This window comes from Biomphalaria glabrata, chromosome 9 (assembly GCF_947242115.1).
Source record: "Biomphalaria glabrata chromosome 9, xgBioGlab47.1, whole genome shotgun sequence".
Taxonomy (NCBI): Eukaryota; Metazoa; Mollusca; class Gastropoda; family Planorbidae; genus Biomphalaria; species Biomphalaria glabrata.
The window spans coordinates 5,456,493-5,477,237 of NC_074719.1; the positions used below are offsets into that span (position 1 = coordinate 5,456,493).

The following is a 20,745-nucleotide window of genomic DNA, read 5'->3' on the forward strand; positions in this document are numbered from 1 at the left end:
TTTAATGTTAATTTGCTATTATAGCTATACAATCAGCATCCAGAAACTTTAACAATGACGTATTGGCATTTTCCCCCAATAGGCTACTGTGTATATACATCGGGTGGAGTGGGAAAACCAGTGTTTCAGTGTTTTAAAAAAACTCGGACTTATTAGAAAGTCTGATCTGCGAAAGTCAATGGACCACTGTAGCTCCTATCGTACACTTTGTTCTTATACCAAAGACTAAAGACAGAATTTTCTTTTCCTAGTCAGTTTTATTGGCCCAACAGCTACTGGAGGCCGTTTAACAAACGAAAGCTGCTGCTACTGGAAACATTTTGGTAATAATTATTTAGGCAGTACGTGTAAATCACGTTCGAATGTTTGTTTTTAAAATTGTTTTGGGTGTTGAAGATAATCTACTTCCTAGTCTAAATCTCCCGCAGGACGACGGGGGAAGGCAGCGGGCAGGGTTTGAACCCGGGACCATCGAGACGACCGAACAACAGTCCAGCGCGCATACCGCGCGGCCAGGCAGCCATCCATACTTATAACTGCGTGGAACAACGGTCAGTTTTTAGTCTTATGTGGGAAGGCTGGACAAATTCGACCCAACCATGCAAGAACATTGTCGACGAATTAAGAACGCCGAGGCTCACAGCCAGAACCTCGGATATTGGATTCAAAACGAGCTTATAGACCTGGTGGCAAATTTTCCCGTCAACCTTGACTGCAAGCTTGATGTTAGTCACAAAGAGCTGATAACTTTTATATAGCGTTTTGATAACGTATCAGATCCAGATATTATAGTGAAGAACACTTCGAGTTTATCTAGTTAAAAGGCCAGTGGTAGTTACAGTACTTACTTAAGTTATTATGTTTTGTAACAAAAAATAAGGCCTTCAGCATTAGAGGCGGACGAGTCCGTCAGCGTGACGTGATACAATATATAGTCTGCCCTTACGGCTCAGGACCCCGCGCACTGCAAAGGCCCCCTGGTTGAACTAGTCCTCATGGGGATTCTTGAGCCCTGAGGGAACACTTTTATGTATTTAAAATAGGATCATGTAAACATTCAACAATGTACCCCCTTCTTCCCACCCTCTTTCCCAACTGGTCCAGACAAGGGATAGTAAGGAACATTGAGAAAGCAAAAAGCTAAAAAACAATTGGTAAAAATATTTCTAATCGCACAGATTTATTATGCCTAGGTCGAGCGCCTATAACACTGCAGTACTGATCCAAACTAATTGATACAATTACACTTAATACATATATTTTTTTTAAGTATTTCTATGTTTTTCTTGTTCTATATTTCTAAGATATTTTTTCCCGTCTGCTCCTCTACATTGCTTACAATCTCTCTCCCAAACTTTGTCAAGTTCTGAAGTCAACTTGACCTCGTTTTTTTTTGTGTTACATTTAGAAGTAGCGGGAATTTCCGAAGGTAATTCACAATTTTACGTGGCTGCAGTTTGTGTATTGATGTTTTGATAATGCAAGCAAATAAATCTCTTGGGAAATGTTCACGTCTGCTCTTGCCTAAGTTTTGATGTTTAAAGACCAGGTTTGGATGTAGATTCTTTACGAAATGAAACACAGTTGGATCTAAACAGAATGGCGGGTGTGGGAAGAACAAAGAAATGTGTTCAACAAGCAAAATGTAACTAGCACTTTTAAAAAAAATATCAAAGGGAAAGAACTATATCTTTCAATAATACTTAGTTTAAACAAAAAGTATTGATTTCTATTTTGTGAGTTTCCCTTTCAGAATATGCGGACTACAGGGCTTCTTCTTCTTCTTCAACTGTCAGGTAGAGTTGAGCCTTCGGCTTTTGGAACTCAAGGCCAGCAAAAGTGAACAAGAGCTCCCTCTCACCGGCCTGAATGAGAACAGTGTACACTGTTCTGTCTGACGGGTGGGTCGGACTCGCGGCAAGAGACCGCATACACTAAGACCCCCGCTACTTTTCTTTTCTATACCAGACTAACTGGGCGGGACACGCCATTTATGTAACGGCACCTTGAGGAACAACGCCTGGATTGTGACAAGGTTGTGGGAGCTTTTTTACAACTCCGCGCAGTGCAATGAGGATGCTCTCGCACCCGCTTAGGCACCCCCATGGGCAGGGGCGGACTGGCTATATGGGCATTCGGGCAAATGCCCGGTGGGCCGGTATCCAAAATGGGCCGGTAGGACCACAGTAAGTATCTTCTTTTTTTGAAATCACGTCTGTATTTTATAAGATAAGGGCCGCATGGATGCCACTATTAAATTGTTAAATTTTTCATAGTATTCCTTTTTCAGGGGAAGGGGCCTCTGAGCGAATTATTTTCTTTAAAATCTTTTGACTCTAGTAAGGCCTACTAATTTAATCTGAACACATTTTCCGAAATAATGTAATAGCCTACATCGGTAGAGCTTCATCCTTTTAGGGCCTATCACTTTACGATTAAAAAGCAACATAAAGTCTTAATTCCTTATAAGGACATAGTGTTCACTGAAAGCATGTGTACATCTATCGATACATTTTCAAATTTAACAGAATGATTTTGAGGACAGGTAGACCTAGAACTGGATGTCCATCATATAATATATAATTTATGGGCCGGATGGTTTAGAAATGCCCGGGCCGGTTTTGATACCCTGTCCACCCCTGCCCACGGGAGTCTTGTTTTGCTACCCTTTAGCCTATTCGTTTCCTCTTACGATAATTTCCACCCGGACGCCACTATCAGGCCAGGGTAGCATGCCCGTGAGACTACAGAGCAGACGACGTAAAGGTCATCTGTTTGTGAGGTTCACGGTCAATATGGGTGTCATGTGGCCAGCACAATGACCAACAGTCTTTATTTTTTCCCCAGGAAAAAAAACAAAAAAACAGCTGGGTGGACTCATAGGCCCCCGATACCCGGAACCCCAATTCAGAATCCATGCACTTTACCACTCAGCTAGTGTGCCTCCTGTTTTTGGTAGGTAAGATAAATAATTTTGTAAAGCTTCAAGTTGATCCGATAGTGGGTGTGGGAGAATATTAGTATCAGAATGACAAACAGATAGAAAGAATTAGTTGATCTAATCTTCTTTTTTTTTAATGAAAGAGGAAGATTGTGTTACTATTTTGAAATAAGTAGTTAAAATAAACATTGTCAAGGGAGTTAAATCGAGAGATCTGCTGACAACTAAATATTCTAAAAGTAAGCATTGATCTTCTTATCTACCCTGATTTATATTTAGCTGCCCATTTTGTTTCCCAATAGCCTACATTTTAGTTGCACCAGTCATAGAGAAAAAGATTTAATAAGAAATGCGATTCCGGACTAGTAAAATAAAAAAGTGTAGGCTACATAAATCATCATATACCACAGACTTATATATATTATTCTGCCTGGTCGTGCGGTTTGCGCTCTGGACTGTCGTTCGGACTTATCGAAAGGCCCGGGTTCACACCCTGCCCGCTCCCATCCCCCGTCGTCCTGCGGGAGGTTTGGACTAGGAAGTAATTATCTTCAACTCTGAAGGAACATCCGAAACATGTAAAACAAACAAACATTTTATGCTGACTTCAACCCCGGTCACTTCATTCCCGGTCATTTCATTCCCAATTAAATATTTTTTCGTAGTCATTGTGTTATGATTAGAATAACTTCAATCATGCCGCTCCTGGTGGCCATCTATCACTTTATTGTTATATGTAAATCGTTCTTTCTTGAATGTGGGCATATCATTTCAAACCCTGACATAACGTTTTATTAATTTTAACAAACCGTGAACAATATAGTATACCCAGACTGAAAAACGGAAACAAAGTCTTATCCTATAATGATCAGATCACAGACCTATATATATACTAAATATATAGATTGTTATCTACGTAACTCTCTTTACGAATCTAGGAAAACCCAAAGACATAAATAAATATAGACTGGCTGATGGAAGTAACTTCATGTAACTTGAAAACATGTATATCTATTGTATTGGGATTTCCGAATTATGAAAAATTGCATGATCTTCATTCTTAGAGATTTAACAAAACTACACTGCCTCCTTATTTACAATATATGTATAGGTGTGTGGCTGAAATAGATATCAATACTTAACTTTTATACTGCTCATAAATGCTGTATAATAAAGTACACAAAATTGCAAGTCACAAATTTTCGTTTCAGAAAACTCTTTAATCGGCCAGTCTATATTTATTTATGTCTATGGGAAAACCGAAATGGATCTTAAGTTTTCAAAGTTTAGAAATGATGCTATACCGTTTTGCGAATTTTAAATCGAATGGGCTATTGATCACAGAATTATAGATTCACGCAAATATATGAAAAAAGCCATTTCCTGTTAGTTTCCATTGAGATAATGTTTCGAAAATCCTAGATCGAAATAATTCACGTCTGTTGATTTTAATAATGGTATGTACATTTAAATAGATTGATTACCTAGATCTTTATAGATTACGTATCGAAAATTGCAAAATAATAATTATGAGATGAGAGTGCTCTTTTTTTTTATTTTCGATGTTCAATTACTAGATTTAGATCTTAACATTAAATTATATGTTACATAGGTTAGGGTTGAAAAAAAAACATTGCTTCTTTTAACTACTTTACAAAAAAACGCCTTGATCCAACTTTCTAAAAAATTTTCAAGACATTTTTTTGTAGTGTTAAGCTTTTTTTAGCGGCCCCCGAAAGGGGAAAAGACGCTATTAGTTTTGTGTGAAATGTCTGTCCGTCTGTCCGTCTGACCGTCTGTCCGTCTGTCCGTCCGTCCCGTTTAGATCTCGTAAACTAGAAAAGATATTGAAAATCCGACATCACAATATTTTAGACCATTCAAAGTTCTGATGCAACGGCTACTTTTTTTTTTCAAGAAAGCGAAAAATCTAATTCTTAAAATCAGTTATGCAAGTATTTTTTTAAAGAGAAAAAGCTAATTAGTATGCATTATAAGTTAGACCTAATTTAAAACAAATAGTAATCTTATAAACGTCATTTTCCTAAATCTTATTTTATATAGCCATATTGACCTTTTTTTCTTATTTCTTTTTTTTGAGGATTTGAATAAGAGATTGAGTCTTCAAAAAATTAGATCAATTATAAGACATCAGTTAGGCCAGGGGAGACGCGGTTTAACCTTGGGTCCCGGGTTCGAATCCTGGTGAAGACTGGTATTTTTAACTTTTGGAATCTTTGGACGCCTCTGAGTCCACTCAGCTCTAATGGGTACCTGACATTAGTTGGGGAAAAGTAAAGGCGGTTGGTCGTTGTGCTGGCTACATGACACGTTCGTTAACCGTAGGCCACAAAAACAGATGAACTTTACATCATCTGCCCTATAGACCACAAGGTCTGAAAGGGGAACTAGTTAGGCCAGGTTCACATCTAACTTTACATTCTCTTTCACCTATCCTTTGATGTGGTGGACTGTTGGGGCACTACACAAGATCTGTTAACCTTCTTTCTCCATTCTTATCTCTCATTTGTCTTTGATATAATTTCATTCGGATGTTCTTTCTGAAAATATTGAAGCCTGCCTGGGTGGACCACTTCGGGGGCCGATTTTGAGTTTGTGTTTCCACACAAACTGTCTTTTGTAACCTTGTTTTGCGACATTTTTGTGTAGTGTTAGAAGAATTTCATGTCCAGTCTAGATATAATATGTATAGGTATGTGTCAAATACCTTTTACACCAGCCAGCTATTAATAGTTACTTAATTACTTAGATCTAGATCCTCCCGCGCGATACGACGCAATGTACCGAAAGATCTATCACTTCCAATGTCTGAAGCCTTTTTCCACCTGGTGTCCACTGCTCTGTGGTCCTCCATGAAGGTGTAGCGTCAAGTTATACGAGGACGCCTCTGTTTGCGCTTTCCTCGTATTGGCCTCCATGTCATCGCAACTCTTGGTATGCGTAATTCATTCTGTCGCTATAAATGAAAAAGCCCATGTGAGAACAACTTGTGAAACCTAACTATAATTTTATATTCACTTTTAATAGATTTACACATTTATAAGGATTTTGTTTAACTTTTAAGGGAGGCAACTCTAATGAAGGGAAATCAAGTTGAGCTAGATGTTTGTTTACATTGACAACAACAAACACAAAGAGTGGTTATCAAGAGTTGGACTCACGTCCTCCATGCTACGCCATATGAGTCCTTGCTACACCCTATTGGTATGTGTTCGGTTCCCTCCAAACTGACTCTTTGTTCCGTCACTGTTGAGAGAGCGTGGAAACAGTGTCGCATAGTTTGTACGAGTGTCCTCAACTCCGAGAGTTAAAGGGGGCGAGACTGGACAGTCACTGATTCAGATGTCCAAATGGTTCGAGGCAAGCACGCTCCTTTTATGAACCATGTGACCCGAGAAAGGCTTTTATCTCGGAGGCCAGGATGAGAAATTGGCTCTTCACCGATCTCTCTGTCAGGAGGCCCACGTCGACTAAGTGATCATCTATTCACACCCGTCTTGGCATGTTGCACGTTCTTCCAAACCTCTGCATGAATTCCTCCTTTCATGTGTGGCTGGAAGCTCAAGCCCCACGTGGGGGCCATCCTTATGCCTATGCTGTCCCATCGTACCCGTGGGGGGACCATCACCACACGTATGGGCCCCTTTGGGAAATGGGCTAATGGGGGATTTGGACTGGTTTAGCAAGCCTTTTTTACATTCCTACCACGTGTAATGTAACCTCGCTAGAGGATACGTGTGGTAGCCTACTTAGAGCTACGTTTGCTACCGGACTTAGCCTATCCACTTTCCCGGGCGGACATTTCCACGGAGGATCCACGCTGAGGCGACGGTAGCTGGAATATCCTCCGGGACAGTCACTCGACTCAGGGCCGGTCCTAGCGATTGCGGGGCCCTATGCAAAACTCATTGAGCGGGGCCTAGTCTGGGTGGGAATAAGGATAATAAGTGAAAATTAAGATTTTATATTAGAAAAAAAAATCGTCTTTGCATTTTATTCATTTTTTTTTCTAAGTACAAAATCGCGATCAAGTTAATTTTACTTTACCAATCTTGCAACCTATGGCATATTTATATGCTAGTGACTATAAAAGTAAATACGGTATTGCAACTTCCGGTTATGGGGAAAATTGGTCTGATTATTACATTTTATTGCATGAAAGCTGACACTGTCTTTTCTTTTTTTATCGCGCGTAGGAATGGCGTTTTCCATAATGAATGACACACACAAATGATAATTTTGTCTATTTTTTATGAGTTTTCAGGAAATTTTAATAAGTGCAGGTTATTTCCAGGAATTTTTCGTATATATTTTGCAATTAATAATTAGACATAAAATCAGCGCGGGGCCTATGAAAGCGCGGGGGCCCACTGCGACTGCATAGGTTGCAGTGGCCTAAGACCGGCCCTGGAGGCGCTACACCTGACAGCCCAGTTTGTTGCCGGAGCACTACGGGAGGACTAGTTCCTTCCTGTTCTATTCTCAATCGGAGTTCATCTCAGGGATGTGTCTAGTTTTTCCATTGTAAAGCACAACGTAAGATCATGACGTTTTCAGAATAGCTAAAAAAAAAAAATCAAAGTAATACTAATCAAGCTTGTTTTGAAATGCAGTGAGATGCTTGTGGTCTGGAAGATCTCAATAGGAAGTGAGCTCTAAGCTATTTGAGAGAAAAACGCAGCACAACTTTACATGAGCTAATGGTGCACAGGGATTACTGAGAGACACATGGAATGATAAGTCCACTAAGATACGCGGGCATCTTGTCTATATATAGGCACTGGTGACAACGTGTGGCCACCTTGCCATCGAGTCACTCATTCACATGCGAATATTTACAAGCTCGATTACTTCCACAATCTTTTCATTACACCAGGTGACGAGATCGAGATAGCCAGTGGTCAGTACTCAGACATTACATTAGAAACAAACTCACAACCATCAGGCCACAGTAACCAATGGACCTCATTCACCAACCGTAAACAAACAACATTTAGCCACGTGGTGCTTTATCTCTTCTATATAATCTACGATCTCATGTTTAATTCATGATGGTTGTCACGTGACAATTTTTTTCCCCATTGTTTTATCAATAAGATCACGTGACTAAATGTTGTTTGTTTACGATTGCTGAATGCGGTCCATTGAAGGTCTTGGATTTATGCACAATTTTCAAAGTTGAACAGGAAGTATGTAATAAAGAAAAAAACAACACATTTATATGTGGTTGTAATGTCTAAATTACCTTAGTTTTATTGTTGTATATTCTGTTGTTTATAGTTTTAAGATGAGTCTATGCTGAAATGAATACATCATTCTTAAATAATATAAACGAACTTTACATGTAGGCCTACAATGGAAAGTAAAAGGAATGTTTTTTTTCCTTCCATATAAAAGAAAAGTCTGAAACAAATCTAAAACTAATTCACTTGCCCTATGACAAAATATAATAATTTAATAAAAATCTAAATACAAATACATAATACATAATTTGTAAAATACATGTAACATTGTATGAGGTTCAATGTCTAGCTTTTAATAGTATAGACCTACAGTGGGATCTGGTTCATTGGATCAACTCGGGACACGATCATTTCGGTCCTGGTTACCAGCTGACCCGATCAACATAATAGAATCTGTTTCATTACTGTAGGTTATGGTCCAATTAAGCTGTTGGTCCAATTAACGGAATTCAATTGTATTACAATTCAAAGGTATGTACATATTTATATTTCTTTTCTTAATATGAGCACCAGATAAATATTGAAAACTAGAATCAAGTCAGAGTAGTTTACAGTTTACACTATTTTAACATCGATGAAGTATCACCTAGCTTCAACAGTTTTAAAAAGGCACAGGATATTCAAAAAATTATTGTCGCCGTGTCAATAGATTCCAAGTTTGTTTTACGTCAATGGAGATATATGACTTGCCTGTCAATGCGTAGGTCTCTGTTCCCAAAGAGAAAGTTTCAATAGGGAAACATCTTCATTGGAATTCCCGAAAAGGCGTGTGAGAAAGAGAGCTGGAGGGAGAGAAAAAAAGAGAGAGAGGAAGAAAGAGAGGAAAGATAAGCTTTCAACAAGTAGGTCTATCAGCTATAATTGTAGATCAGCAAACTTGCAACACATCGTTTTGGAGTTTAGTTTTCTATTGCATTGCATTATGAATACAACAGCACAGAACCGGGTTCACTCCAGCAATGCATTGCAATCTCCTGGGACTCAATCACATTTATTTATCCATTTTATAGTATCTATGCATCAAAAAGAGGGGGAATTAAGAATAACTATACAAGTTCTATGACGAGTCATCACTGTAACATTAAGATTAAAAACGTCTTCAAAACAATGTAAGGGACTTCACAAACATACTGCACAGGGTCTCCACTTGCTGACATCCGGCCTTGCAGAAATTGATATTATTATAAAAACTCCATTGATCAATAGTACTGCAGTGTTTTCTCTGATTTCTTGGATTTCACTTCTTTTTCTTCGGTTCCAAAGTACTTCACGAGCCCATAGATGAGACCAGCTGTTACCCCTGCAGCCACTGCTATGACCATACCTGTCACCGCATTTTCAACCTTTGGACAAATAAAAATTACTATTATATGGCGCCGCGATTTGGATGCCAGGGAGATAAGCAAGACATGGTGACAGTTGGAGAGACTCGCCAAGAACCGAGATGCCTGGAGGAAGCTGGTTGGTGGCCCTATGCTCCAGAAGGGACCACAGGCAGAGATGAGATGATGATTATTGCCCCTTGTATTCTTGTCTTATTTTATCTTATCTTATAAAATACAGGCGTTTCTTCAAAAAAAGAATACAATTTCGTCCTACGTTTTTCATGTATTAATCTTGTCCTGCATGCTAATCATTGACTTAAAATATGCTAAGTCGTTGGTTTTTCTGTCTGATTCAAGCAACCAATTCCATTCTCTAATGGCACTGGGGAAGAAAAAGCACTTGTACTACTTTCTCCTAGCATATGGAATAAGAAATGTACCAACCTTGGGCACAGGCAAACCTGGTAGCCGCCTAGGGCTTCCGATTGGTGTGTGTGGGGGGGGGGGGGACTCGGAAAGAACTCAAAGGACATTTTTAGAGAAAAAAATGCCAAACATGAATCAAATCTCAAACATAGCAGAACTCTATGGCTCTGTGTCTACTAGCCTAGCTCTAAGTCTCTACTGGGATTAAAGGTCTATTCACAAATGTTTAGATCTACTTGTTAGATTACATATGCTAGAAGACCTTTGTTTCTTACTTTTGGTGAAATGTCGAAACGATATTTCTAGTCTGGTGATCATGTATAGTCAATTTGGTACATTCATGATATCGGCACTATATGAATTTAACTTATTTGTTGATTTAGATATAGATATAGGAAATTTTTTAATCAATTGCGTTTTTTTTTTATTTTAATTTATTAGTTATACAATTTCATTTGGGAACCACACTATTCACTTTACCTAGGGCCTCCGATTACCTAAGGCCGGCCCTAGGTGGGAAGGGAATCGGCTACTAGTTCCGCATATACAGAGCCATGACACAGCTTATCTTAAGGATTAAACATGAAAAGGGAAGATACTGTGTCTTATAGACCCAGGTCTTGATCTAAGTGTAAGATAATATCTCCTTGAAGAATATTGCCACACTTGGCCATTATGTCAATAAGAGCATTTGATTTGAAAATATTTCGAATACTACTAAAAGCTTAAATTCCATGAAAAGATATATGGCTCTAACAAATTAACTGCCAGGTCTTGAATCCAATGGTGTTTACGAATTTTAATTCAAAGATTTTGATCCAGACTTTAACTGGAGCTAAAATTTATTTTTTTTAATCTCAACGTAACTCTCTCCTTAACACCCCCTTTTCCCCTTCCTCCTCTCTGAGTCTCTGACACGACAATTTAAAAGCATCTTCCTGTTTACACAAGTTTATGTTTCCACTAGCTAGAATGACGTCACCCCTTGATGACGACTTTTAGACGTGTTTCCCGCTCTTGGGGTTTTTCAGGTAATTTTACCAGGAGTCATCTTCATTTTGCTGACATGTTTGTTTTTAAAACCTGGTCTGCCTTCTTAAAGCAATAAAATATAGTAACATAGTAAGACCAGACAAATCGACGTGACGAAATGTGGTGCGTTATCACTCCAACAGATATGCAAGTGTAAAAAGGGAAGATTGATCGAGATGTTTAAAATAGGTTGACCAACTTGTCAATGTCAAGGACGCCATACTGAAAGATCAATGTCGATGATTAAATTTAAACACAATAATACTTTAAACACTTCCTTATTATTTCTCACTTTCAAATTTCGTAAGTATGTCCTGTAAATGAAGAGTGATTGTTAGTTCTGCGTTTAGTTTTGTTGTTGTTGAATATTTACCGATTGCTTTTTTAAACTTTGTTTTGTTATTACAAAACCATTTCTCCCATTAACTTCACTTCCGGCAGACTTTTAACCCTGGGTTCTTAAAAGAAGTTGTTTTTAAGTTTCCTAAAATTGTCGTCTGCTCTAAAAGTATCTTTACCTGATCACTTTTGCACTTCCCGTATCGACACCAATTGACAAAGTGTTCGCAGTTTGAATAAATGAGGTTGTATCCAACTTCACCTAGTCGCTGGGTTGCATTGCTGACCACAGTAAATGGGTCATACGCTCTGAGGGCAAAGAAAAAGCAGCTATTAAAATAGGATAAAAGATAGATAGATAGATAGATAGATAGATAGATAGATAGATAGATAGATAGATAGATAGATAGATAGATAGATAGATAGATAGATAGATAGATAGATAGATAGATAGATAGATAGATAGATAGATAGATAGATAGATAGATAGATAGATAGATAGATAGATAGATAGATAGATAGATAGATAGATAGATAGATAGATAGATAGATAGATAGATAGATAGATAGATAGATAGATAGATAGATAGATAGATAGATAGATAGATAGATAGATAGATAGATAGATAGATAGATAGATAGATAGATAGATAGATAGATAGATAGATAGATAGATAGATAGATAGATAGATAGATAGATAGATAGATAGATAGATAGATAGATAGATAGATAGATAGATAGATAGATAGATAGATAGATAGATAGATAGATAGATAGATAGATAGATAGATAGATAGATAGATAGATAGATAGATAGATAGATAGATAGATAGATAGATAGATAGATAGATAGATAGATAGATAGATAGATAGATTCTTAAAGAGAGAGGGAAAAGAGAAAATAAGAAAAAAAACTTTGTTGCAATGGTTTTATTTTGAAATTTAAAAATGTTTTAAACGGTCATTATGGAGACCATGATTCGAGCATTGATCCGATGTGATATATAAGGCTACCTGATACTGGTTTACATATCTCAAACACTGAGATAATTATTTCATAACTTTAAAGGTCACACTTTGGGTTTCTATATTTAAAGATGGAAATGGGCGTCATTCTTAGGCCTACGATTTCAACTACATCAGTGTTTCCCAAAGTGTGGTTCGCGTACCCACAGGGGTACGGGAAGACTTTGGAAATACCCATTTTTTATGTTCTGTTAATCAATTAAAGTATGGGCGGGAGTGGCCAATCGAGGGGTACTCAGCATTACAAAAATTATAAAAGGTGTACATATAAGTCAAAAGTTTGGGAAACACTGAATTGCATAAAAGATTCTCATTTAAGAAAACGGGCTAGAGGAAGCCTGATTCAAATAGCTAACATCAAAACTTCAAGCTAAATCTGATTTGCTACGCCCACGCTAAAGTAAAGTTCCCCTTTCAGACCTTGTGATCTATAGGGCAGGTGATGTAAAGGCCTTCTGTTTCTTTGGCCTACGGTTAACCAGGGTGTCATGTGGCCAGCACAACGACCAACCGCCTTTACTTTTCCCCAACTAATGTCAGGTACCCATTAATGCTGGGTGGACTCAGAGGCGTCCAAAGATCCCCCCCCCCAAAAATATATCTCACGTTAAAGTAATCAGCTTAAAATAATTTGTTGACCCCAAGCTAGTTCAGACTTGAATGATCGGGACATCTAGAAAGTCTTTTATGACGGCCAGCTACACTCTAAAAAAAAAAAGCAAAATATGAAAATACTTTTTTTTAAGTCTATCCATCTATCTATCTATCTATCTATCTATCTATCTATCTATCTATCTATCTATCTATCTATCTATATCTATATCTATATCTATATCTATATCTATATATATATATATATATATATATATATATATATATATATATATATATATATATATATATATATATATATATATATATATATATATATATATATATATATCCATCTGTCTACCAATCTATCTATCCATCTTTCTATCTATCTATCCATCTATCTATATCTATCTATCTATCTATCTATCGATCGATCTAAAGGGAAAAATCCACATTTACAACTATCTATCTCAATATTGTAGAGGTTATTTACCTTTTTTGATATCAAACAAAATCATTCATTACCAATTTTTAATTGACTTATTAGTTACTTTTTGAAAATTGATTCATGTTCTTTAGGTACAATCAATAATTGTTTTAAGTTTCAAATTTATCCGAGAATAGGTGTGAGAGAAATAACGAATTCCTATTTTTTTTACTAGACAGACAAACAGACAGACAGAGTGGGTTGATGTAAGCATTTTAATTACAACAAGACTTCAAAGATTTACTCAAGTTTTGAATCAAGACTGTTATCAATATACGCTTTGCTGTCGTCAACAACGCTCCAGAAATCCTCTATACATATCTCTGCCTTGCTAAACTGAACGCCAGCGATACTGAAGGAATAACCTATGTGTACGTTGGCGTTGATACCGTCGTTACCTCGACCTGCCAAGTGAACTATCTTACCCCGCCCTGAAGTAGAATAAACGTTATACATCATTAGAGTATATACACATCATAAGAGTTGTAGATCACAACATATACATCATTAGAGTTATAGATACAAAATACACATCATTAGAGTTATAGATTTTTAAAAATGCATATCATTAGAGTTATAGAATTAAAATACACATCATTTGAATTTTAGATCACAGTGTACACGTCATTTGAGTTGTAGATCCCAACCTAATGGTGAGACAATATTTGCTTACAAAGCTTCTATCAACTCACTCTGTCTGTCTGTCTGTCTGGTACAAAGTTTGTACACATTATTTCTCACACACTCGATCTCGGATCAAGCACACTTTTTTACCTGACAACACAAGAATCAATAATAATAAAAAAAACAATAACTTTATTGTTTTTAATTATTTTGTTTGGTATCGAACAAGGGAAAGAAATTGTACTTGTACTTGATGTGGTAGTATAGGCTAAATTAGCCCCCTTTATACTTTGCTTTAAGGTTTGAAACTAACGAGAGATAACTATAAAACCTTCTACTTTCGTAAGCACGTCTTTGGTACAGTGGTAAATGTTTTCTCTTAAGGATTCTTGAGGAGGCCAGAGCCCTCTAGTTCGAATCCAGGTCGTTAAACTTTTTTTTTTTTAAGACTTTTTTTTTGTGATTTTATTTCATATTCCGATCTTAGGCCTTATCAGTTGCTATTGTTGAGCTTATGTGCAGGGCTGAAAGAAAAATCTATATTTTCCTATAGTTTATCATAACTTTCATTACTTACGAAGGACAGCCCTGTACATTTGTTTAGTAGCCTACCTCATAACTTCATAGCGCAATATTTAAATTATATTTCTATTTCTTAGGCCGAAAAACAAATGTTTAAGAAAACTTAAGAATTGTTAAGACTATCAAACATTTAAAAAGTGCTCTAGTTTAGAACATTTATTTCTGACACCAATTATACCATCCTTAGGCTGGTTGCCTGGTCGTGCGGTATGCGCTTTATATTCATTCGGTTGTCTCGGTGGTCCCGGGTTCAAACCCTGCCTGCTGCCATCCCCCGTCGTTCAGCGGAAGGTTTGGTCTAGAAAGTTGATTATTTTTAACTCTGAAGGAACATCCGAAACAAATAAAATATTTGACAAAATCATACAAATAAAGCAAAATGATAAACCTCATAATATACTCCTTTGTAAATTACTTCCTTCTAAATTACGAACTCTGTTTATAAACAGTAAAACACAAGTCTGTTCTGTTCATTTACATGAAAACAAGAAAATAAAAAAAAACAACCTTTGTATCTCATATCTATCATAGGCCTATATATCTGTCATGTATCTCAAAGCTGCAAGATTCATCTCCCTGTTTCTAAATAAAACACAATTTATTAAATTTGATAATGTTTTTATTGATTGGTGTATTGTCATTGACAATGACTAATTGTACAAAGTTTCAGCTTGATCCGAGAATGGGAAGTGGGAGAAATAACGTGTACAAGAATCCACCAAGACACAGTGAAAAGAATGTGACTCTAAACATTAAATTATAATTATAAAGATAAAAAAAAAAACGTTTGCTTACCTATGTGTATTCCCCAGTGTGAATAAAACCCTCGATCAAACCTCACACGATCTCCAAGCTTGAGTCTTTGCAAAACTTCTAAATTGTGTTGATAGTTAGGCCTACTTTGTTGAGAACTTGCCATCTCTAAAACAGAACAACCTCCAATACAACTTGTCAGCTGCTCGCTTTTATACTTTAAATTTATGTGAGCTCAGATAAGTCTTTTACTTCTTATATGGAAATAAATGTCTATTTTTATCTTGTTACGTCACAGGGAAAGTCGATCGTTATTTTTAGAATGTTTCGTGGAGACCCGTAGGTATAATATATCTATAGGTCTATGTGTAGAACGCTTTGCCAACGTTTGTACCATCTGTGCGTAGATCTAGGCCTATACACAGTGGCGTAGCATCCATGGCGGTTCGTGCGGTTTGCTGTCGTTCAGATTTATCGACGGTCGAGATGAACCCTGCCCGCTTCCATCCCCCGTTGTCTTGCGGGAGGTTTGGACTAGGAAGTAAACTATCTTCAACTCTGAAGGAAAATATGGAGTTGAAGCTAGGTGAATTACAGAAATGGGAATCAAATTGGAGCATGTCTTTCCACCCAGAAAAATGTCAGTTGTTAAGAGTAACAAAAAAACTAAAACAAATTAATTCCACTTATCTTATTCATGGCAAACCAGTAACACAAACTAAAAACGCAAAATACCTAGGTGTTATAATAAATGAAAAACTATCATGGAATCCACATATTGATGAAACTACAAAAAAATCAAACAAAGCATTAGGATTTATTAAAAGAAATTTCTATAAATCAAATAAGAACATAAAACTAAAATGTTATTTAACCTTGGTTAGGCCAATAATAGAATATGCATCCTCCGTTTGGGACCCCTCAACTCAAGAAAACATTAAGAAACTGGAACAGACACAAAATAGAGCAGTGAGATTCATAACAAACGAATATTCACATTTGACTAGAGTAACACCTTTAGTAAAATCACTAAATTTAGAAAGCCTTTAGGACAGAAGGCTCAAAAGTAAAGTAGCAATCATACATAAAACACTGAACCATAATCTTCAAATACAAAAACAAAATTTAATAAAATACTCTGAAAGACACAAAGATAAAGGCACATTCCTCGTCCCATATGCTAGGACAAATTTGTACAAATACTCCTTCTTCCCTAGTGCTATTAGAGCATGGAATGGGTTGCCTGAGCTAGCCAGGAAAACCAGTGACTTGGCAGAATTTAAGTCATTGGTTAATATGCATGACTAAATGCATGACGCAATAATCTTTTTTTGAAGTAACGTCTGTATTATATAAGATAAGAAGGTGCTGAAACAAATGTGATACATAAATATATTAGACCTAAATGGATAGCAGCACCTGGGACCAAGTTTTTAGAGAGAGAAAGTAGTGAATTAAAATGCTACGAATGCTCCGACCGAGGCTCGAACCCGTGACTCTGGACTCGACACCACCGCCTAGCGATAACGCACCAAGCGAACTTAACCTCTAGACCATCGGAATGTCCAAAAAAGCATTCTTCTGATCCCGAGTCATTTCGCCCGTATGCAGAGTCACGGGTTCGAGCCTCGGTCGGCGCATTCCCTTATTTCCGTAGCATTTTAATTCACTACTTTCTCTCTCTACAAACTTGGTCCCTGGTGCTGCTATTCATCTGTCTAATATATGTATGTGTCAACTCTGAAGGAACATCCGAAACATGTAAAACAAACATTTTTTTTTACACTTAGTTTGGCGAGGCAACCATGATTGTGTTTGAGCAACAGGAATGACTGAGAATATTATTAGCTTCCTTATCTGACTACAGCAAAGAGACAACTTAATACGCAGAGACAACTCAAAATCTTGTGTTTTACTGGACTATCGATGTCATTGTTCTCATTGACATGTCAGATCTCATGGGCATAAAAACATTGTTATGTTTCAGCCGTTAATGCACAGTTTTCATTTCAAGTACCGATATGATGCCAACACACTTCTAGTCTCATCTGACCCATGATTTTCCCATTTTATATTGTTCAGAGATGTAGTCCTTCAAAGAAGCCTTTCATTAAAACACTTTTTAAGTCGAGATTTGGCTGTTTCTTTTTTATCAATTTTTACACAATTGTCCCAGCATGCACTTTGTTCAGCAGAGCGGTTCACGACGTTGCAATTGACGCAGTTATGACACAGAGGGGGGGGGGGCGCGGTGGCTGAGTGGTAAAGCGTTTGGCTTCTAAAACGTGGGTCCCGGGTTCGAATCCTGGTGAAAACTGGAATTTTTAATTTCAGGATCTTTGGTCGCCGAGTCCATCCAGCTCTAATCGGTACCTGACATTAGTTGGGGAAAAGTAAAAGTGGTTGGTCGTTGTGCTGACCACATGACACCCTCGTTAACTGTAGGCCACAGAAACAGTTTACCCTTAAATTATCTGCCCTATAGATCACAAGGTCTGAAAGGAAACTTTACTTTTTTTTATGACACAGAGCAGTTGGGCTTTCCATTGAGCGAGAAACAGCCAAACTCTAGTAAAAGATGCGCTGTTCTTATCTTACATATAGGCCTACAAGTTACTACAAAAAAAAAAAAAGATAATTTCGTCTTGCATGTTTAATCAATTACTTAAACTCTGCTAAGTCATTGGTTTTCCTGGCTGATTCAGGCAACCCATTCCATTCACTGTGACACTAGGGAAGTCCAGAAATATGAAAATTTAGCAAATAAATTATTATTGATTTATTTAAATGTTAAATTATTTAGGCTAAATATGAAAATTTAGCAAATAAATTATTATTGATTTATTTAAATGTTAAACAATGGATACATTATCATCCGAGCATTGTTTTTATCTTCTATAATTTGTCTGCATTCGTCCTTACACCCCCCCCCCCCCCCCCGCGTCTTCTTTTGTTTAAATCCAACCACCCATAGTTCAACGGTGGTCATAGAACTTAGATTATATTTGGTATAAATGTTTAATAGTGATACACAGAGAAGTATATTCGGAATGTATAATGTGTACTAATAAACCATTTGTTGGTTAATAATGTTAAGATGTTGTACAACATTGAGTCATTATTGCAGGGGTTCTTAACCTGTGGGTCGCGACCCCTTTGGGGGTCGATTGACGATTGGCCAGGGGTCGCCTAAGACCATCGAAAATGTGGATTGTTATTGTCTACTCTTCTATTGCTGTATGTGTGTGTGGGGGGGGGGGGTCGCGGCAGAGTGGTGGATTGTAAAAAGGGGTCGCCGAGTTTAAAAGGTTGAGAACCGCTGCATTATTGTGTTATTATTACTTGCATGGAGTCCTAACTAAATCAAGTATAATGACATTACTTATAGAAAAGTAGCCTACACTGCTTGCGTTGGAATGACTTTTTGTTAATATACAGATAGGAACAGACTACTCGATTTCTGTCACACGCCCATGGGCGTCTTCACTCATGAAAGTTCCTGATGTAGATTTAAAAAAACAACTTAAATGTGTACTGCTGGAAGGACTTTAAAAAAAATATATTTATTTGGTCTAAATCAATATTGATTATTATCAAATCAATTATTTTTGTGCTAAATACTAATTCGTAGGTGAACCAGCAACTTTCTGTACATTTAAAAATAAGTAAGTGTATTGTATCCAAATAGATTCACACAAGCCACGCGAATGCCATAATTCATAAATTAATTTTGTGTTGATCCATGTAAAAAAAAAAAAAAGTATAATATATATTATATATGCAATGTCAAAGGTTAGTACGCCGTACACGTGACGAGCAAGTGTGTATAGAACAAATATGTCTTTTGACATATCGCTTAATGATCTCCTTCATTGTATGGATCACTGTGCTCTTCATGCTTCTCTAAGGGTCTCACCAGCCACACATGGAGGAACAAATCTGCTGTGCAAAGCCCTCAGCCCTCCTCCCCTGAATGACATCGTGTTATGATGGGCGAACTATGTATCTGGCTGTGCTATTTATATTTCTCTCTGTTTCTAGAATTTCTTTTTACCTAGGAAGTATTTGGTTGACCTAGTTCCGTCATTCCCCCTCCTCCTATTTTTTTTTAACATTCGTAACACGTTCCTAGAAGTCTCACAATCTTTTTTTTTTCTTTTTTCTATAGTTATTTTTAGTTTCAGAGTCTCTCTCTCTCTCTCCAAGTTTGATTTTTTTTTTTTTCGCGTTGTCTTGTCCTGTACCTTCGCCCAGGCGCTCGCTGAGTCATGTTTGTAAAACTGTCTCAACCAAAAGTGAACAACTTCTCAGGTGTGAGGAATGAAACGGTTGCCACGGCAACGTTACAAAAACAGTCCAACACTGGTCACATAGAACATGTACTGAAACATTGAGCTCTAGAGGAAAAAAGCAAAGATGACAGAATGGACATGGACCCAGCTGGGAAAAAGAGGGGGGGGGGATACACAGAACAGTCAGATGATGAATTACTGTTGCGGCCATATGTTCCACTGGGAATCAAAAAGACAATCTAAGCATGTTTCCTAGGTATCCATTAAGACCTACTTGTTTAAAACTTTTTTAGATTAGTTTTTGATTTCTATTGTCGTGTTTGTGTTTGTAATGTTATTTCAGCGCCTTGAGCCTACATTTTGTTTGTTAACAGCGCTTTATAAATAAAATTATTATCATTATTATTATCCATAAATGCGTACTGTAAGAAAATAAGATAAAACTATTTTATTTCTTTTTATCCTACAACTTATTTCTTCTTCTTCTAGACAGATTTTTGCTGCTGAGCTGTAAGCTCTTTTGCAGACTGTGCCAAGGAAATATAGTGTGCTGTTCTATCCACAGTTCACAACATCCACAACATAATGGATCACAAAATAACACAAATAATCACTGTACAATGGATCCTTAAACAACAAATTACAACATAATGGATCACAACATAACAGAAATCATACATGACGGAAATCATAACATAATAGATCACAACATAACAGAAATGACAACGTAATGGAACACAACATAACAGAAATCACAAAGAATCACAACATAAGAGAACCGACAACCCGAACGGATCACAACATGATTACAGCAAGATGGATCACAACTTAATGGACCAAAACATAACATCAATGACAATCACAGACATATATATATATGTATATATTTATTTATTTATATAAGTATGTCTGTTATCACAATATAATGGATCCCAACATAACATGATTAGAGCTTAATGGATCAAAACAACTGGTGACAACATAATGGATCCCAACATAACATGATTAGAGCTTAATGGATCAAAACAACAGGTGACAACATAATGGATCCCAACATAA

The 20,745-nt window shown here is 37.0% G+C and overlaps 1 protein-coding gene across 1 annotated transcript; it reads right to left on the reverse strand.

Moving 5' to 3' along the window:
* Positions 1-8,192: 8,192 nt before the first annotated feature.
* LOC106052946 (phospholipase A and acyltransferase 2-like) lies at positions 8,193-15,645 on the reverse strand. The gene is made up of 4 exons (XM_013208412.2): positions 15,437-15,645; positions 13,680-13,866; positions 11,507-11,636; positions 8,193-9,548 (listed from the first exon to the last, which is right to left on the reverse strand). Exons 1-4 carry the CDS (start codon positions 15,558-15,560, stop codon positions 9,405-9,407), a joined length of 585 nt encoding a protein of 194 aa, XP_013063866.2. The 5' UTR covers positions 15,561-15,645; the 3' UTR covers positions 8,193-9,404.
* Between the last annotated feature and the right edge of the window lie 5,100 nt (positions 15,646-20,745).